Source organism: Galeopterus variegatus, unplaced genomic scaffold (genome assembly GCF_000696425.1).
Source record: "Galeopterus variegatus unplaced genomic scaffold, G_variegatus-3.0.2 Scaffold5001, whole genome shotgun sequence".
Lineage (NCBI taxonomy): Eukaryota > Metazoa > Chordata > Mammalia > Dermoptera > Cynocephalidae > Galeopterus > Galeopterus variegatus.
The window spans coordinates 118,945-123,594 of NW_007731112.1; the positions used below are offsets into that span (position 1 = coordinate 118,945).

The 4,650-nt window shown below is 47.4% G+C and overlaps 1 protein-coding gene across 1 annotated transcript in view; it reads left to right on the forward strand.

Moving 5' to 3' along the window:
- SOWAHB (sosondowah ankyrin repeat domain family member B) overlaps nucleotides 1-3,103 on the forward strand; it is a 4,117-nt gene extending 1,014 nt beyond the window's left edge. The window contains exon 2 of the mRNA XM_008588737.1: nucleotides 3-3,103. Coding sequence (XP_008586959.1) covers nucleotides 3-1,858 — 1,856 coding nt within the window. The 3' untranslated portion in view covers nucleotides 1,859-3,103. The remainder of the gene's footprint in view (nucleotides 1-2) is intronic.
- The last annotated feature ends 1,547 nt before the right edge of the window (nucleotides 3,104-4,650 follow it).

Sequence of the window (4,650 nt, forward strand, 5' to 3'; positions counted from 1 at the left end):
AGTGCCCGCGGCTGCGGAGGCAGGTGCCCCGGCCGGAGCCAGGTGCGCAGCGATGGAGACTCAAGGCCGCTGCTGCTGGGAATGCCTCCAGAACAGCCTGGCGGGGCTCCCAGGAGAGCCGCTGCTTAGCGCGCTCCCGGACCCCGCCGTCGCGGCGGAGAAGCCCGCAAGGGCTCCGCTTGCTCAGGATGACCGCGGGGTTCCTGGGCAGCGGCGGGACGGCGTGACCGCTGAGCCCACGCCCGTGCCTGCAACTCCCCGCTCGCCTCCCGCCACTGTCGGGGCTGCTGGGAGCCGGGCTTCCCCGCCTGCTTCCCTGCCCCGCTCCACTCCCCCCGGAGACCGGCTGGAGCTGTTGACCCCGGGCTCCCTGCACCTTGCGACCCTGAAGCAGCAGCAGCAGCGCACCCGGGAGTGGGTGGCCAGATACCCGCAGATGCCCGAGACCCGGGACCCGGGCCCCATCCGGGCGTGGTCGGTGATGCCAGACAACTTCCTCCAGCTAACCTCGGAACCAGGCTCAGCGCCGCCGCAAGACCCCCCTCTTTCCTTTCATTCTCTCTTTCCTGCTCCGGATGAGTCCTCAGAATCCTGGCCCGGGAACCCTCCATTGAATGTTTTTCGTAGCATTCGTTGTCAGCTGTCCCTCCAAGATCTGGACGACTTTGTGGACCAGGAGAGCCATGGCAGTGAGGAGAGCAGCAGTGGGCCCAAAGAATCTCCTGTGGGTTCTGAAGAGGGGCTGCAGGTTGCCCTGGGCACCCCTGATTGGGGAAAGCTCAGGAATCCAGCTGGGAGCCATTCTGTATCTCCAAAGGAGGGCAGCCCCAGCCGGAGCCCTCAGGGCCTTGGGCACAGAGGGGATGGTCACACCTCTCAGAAGGTCCCAATAGTGGCTAATGGGCTTGCAGGCCACCTCCAGGAGACTTTACCCTGGCCGGCTCCCAAGTTGAGGAGATCCCTTAGAAGAAGCTCTTGGACAGGGAGAGCCAAATTGTCTTCCTCTGATGAGGAGTGCCTTGATGAGGACTTGCAGAAAAGGAGTCGGTGCCCACCTCGATCCAGGAAACCCTCCAAGGCAGGAACAGTGCCCAGCCCAAGGGTGCATGCAGCTTTGACACCAAAACTTGCAGATGTTAAGGCTGTTGTGGCTGAGCGGGGTCGGCCACACAGCTCGGGGGTCGCCAGTGGGGAAGGGCCTGCATCTTTGGTCCCCCACAGACTTCCTGAGCACAGGTCATCCCTAGTCCCCCTAGACACAAGGGAGCATGAATGGATTGTGAAGCTTGCCAGTGGCTCCTGGATTCAAGTGTTGACTTTGTTCTGGGAGGACCCCCAGCTGGCTTTGCACAAAGACTTCTTGACTGGGTACACTGCCTTGCACTGGATAGCCAAACATGGTGACCTCAGGGCCCTTCAGGACTTGGTCTCTGGGGCACAAAAGGCAGGGATTGCTCTTGATGTAAATGTGAGGTCCAGTTGTGGGTATACCCCGCTGCACCTTGCAGCCATTCACGGCCACCAGGGGGTCATCAAATTGCTAGTGCAGAGGTTGGCATCTCGGGTGAATATCCGGGATAGCAGTGGGAAGAAGCCATGGCAGTATCTGACCAGTAATACCTCTGGGGAAATATGGCAGCTACTGGGAGCCCCTCAAGGCAAGCCCATTTTCCCCGTCTATCCCTTAGTCCAAAGCTCTTCCCCAACCAGGAAGGCCAAGAGCCGGGAAATATCTAGAAATGTCACCCGAAAGACTTCCTTTGCTGCACTACTCAAAAGTCAGCACAGCAAATGGAAATTGGCCAATCAGAACGAGAGATTCCCCACTCCAAGGGAAAGAGAAGAGTATAGTGATTGAATGGGGGCACCTCACTCCAACATGCAGCCAAAACACCCTCATCCTGGAGCTACTCAGTGGGAGCATATAGCCGGAACAGATAAACTGGGAGGAGTTGATAAAGACAGAGGTGAAGTGAGATGACCTGCCTAGCGTTTACCTCCCTGGATTTTATGTCAGCACATCCTGGACCTCAGGGGTCATCCAGGCTTTTTGATGCTCAAGTCCTTGGGCTGGTGAAACCTAGACAAGGGACAGAGCCAGATGCTCAAAATCCAGGAGGTATTCTTCCTCTTCCCTTGCCCCACAGATCTGGGCACAGTAAGCCACACAGTTTCCCAAAGCAGCAATCCCAGGCCTTGGCTAGAGAGGGAACAGATGTCTAACAAAAAGAGAGGCACTCGAGGAATTGATGAAGCTCAGACAAAATCCTCTCTGGCTAGTAGCTCTCTGGCTTCTATTCATTTGGAAAATAAATCTTGGCTGAGAGTGGAAAGTGCCGGGTTTGGAATCAGATGGCTTTCTTTCTTTTTCTTTTCTTTTTTTGCATTCAAATCAGTGAAATAAAATTATTACTGGAGAGTAGAATTTGATTTAAGAGATTCGTCAGCCCTGTCCCCAAGTCTTCTTTTGAATTCCACCTACACTGGCTAATGTGTGAAATGATTAGTGCTTCCTTTGGGTCTGATCAGAGAAGTTGGGTAAGACCCAATTATGAACTTGACTCCACTCTGAGAGAAATCACTGGCATTCAGGCCCTGCTTTTTTGTATCAACTCAAAGGGAAAGTTCCATGTGGCTCATTTGCATGGTGACTGAAACCATCTTTCATGGAAACTCCCTGTAACAAACAACAGAATTATCATTGGTAGTTTTCAATAGGTTTGAATGGCCAACATTTGTATTCATGAAAAGAGAGAAATGATTTCACTCTGGGGAAGCAGTTAAGGGTTAAGAGGAGAATGCCTCCCCACCAGGACTTTTCTAAGCTGCTAAATATGATTTTACTTGCACTAAATTTGTTGCCAATTAAGATTAAATATTAGCCTTGAAGTACTGTATATCTAACTGGAAGTGCTCCTTTCGTTTGTAAAGGGTCCATGGGATGAGAATGGCTTGTCTATAAACTCCAGTAGAACATGAAGATTTCAGAATGTAAGTTCAAAGAGGGCTGAAAATTTAAATGTTCAAGTGGAAATTGAAAATTTAATTTTTTATGGAAGTGTTTTCATGTGTGGATGCAATAATGCTATATTTTAAAAGTATTTTTGTGTTTCTTCTGGTTATTTTCATTAAAAGATCAACAGATCTTTATAATTTATTATAGTTATGCTGATTACTGTTAATGTTCTTTACAAAATTGTCTGAGTGTCAGATATTTTTGTTTCTTTGTATTTTTACATTATAATTTTGCTGAACTAAATATATCTCTAGTCTACTAGAAAACAACAACAACAAAATAGGCATAAGTAAATCTAAGGGCTTTTTTCTAAAAATACCTATATAAGGGATGAAACTTTGGCAAATCAAATAAAAAAAAGAGAGAGAGAGAGACAACCACAGATGCTGGGGGCATGGTTTGGAGACATGAAAATTTAAAAGAATTCAAGATAAACATCTATGGCTAATACTCTAGTAAATGTCAACTTCTTTTAAAAGCCAATGAATGTTTCTACTTTATCATATTATCACTACATCAATTTCTTCAACACATATGTTTTACTTAGTGCCATGAGATTAATAAAGGTGAGAGGGACATGACCTTTCCCCTCTTGAAACTTAAAATCTACAATATTTATTCTTGATTGCTTTAACCGTGTCTTGCTCCCAACGTGTCTTTTAAAGCTGTATTATGTTAGATATAAGCTTGTAAATGAGGCAAAGAGGAAACAAATTGGTACCAGGAATGAGGACAAACAACTATAATGTAAGAAAAAAATTTCATAGTGTCATAAATATAAAATTAAGTGTTCTGGAGGATTTCAGAAGAGAGAAAGAGACAGAGAGAAATCCCCTTGGGCTGGGAAAACCAGGGAGGGCTTCATGAAGGCCAGGAATCTTTAAGTGAATGATACTGCTCTCCCAAGAAACCAGCTTTGTTAGTTCTACCACATTCTTAACTTCTGCTTCAGTGTGTGATTTACACAGCACTAGAATTGGCTGATCGCTCACTGGTTAGAACACAATCCTAAGTCTCAAGGTGGTTTTCAAGAGGATTTGTCATGTCCCTCTGGCCTTTGTCTACATATCATACTTAACTCTGGTCAACTCTCTTGCTATGCTGTTTTGGGGAAGGATGAGGGCAGAAAAGGCTGCTGAGAGCAGAGTAAAAAACAGATCTGAACCTGTCACCCTCTTGCTGTGTTATAAAGTCCAGGCTGGCAGGGCTGCTAGGCCCAGCATACTTGTCCACCCTCCTGCCAGCCTTTCCCTGCATGAGCCTACACTGAGGTTACACCAGACCCATTGAGGTGCTCATTGCTCTTCTGTCTCATTTTCTGTCTTGATGCTGAATTCCTTCAGCTTAGAAAACACTTCTTGCTGTTTGCCTGGTATACTTCCTCTTACTCCTCAAGGGACAGCTCAAATGTCACAGCCCATATGAAGATTCCAGGACAAATACCTCCAAGCCAGAAGATGTATGGCTCCTTCATCGGAATTCTCATAATGTTATATACATACCTTTCTTATGGTTTTGACACATAGCATTTAAGTAAATTGCATGTTTTAATTTTCTTTAAGACTCTGAACATCAGGAGATAAGAGCATATATTTTCAATTCATCTAAATTTACCAGATAATGGAGGCTGGCCA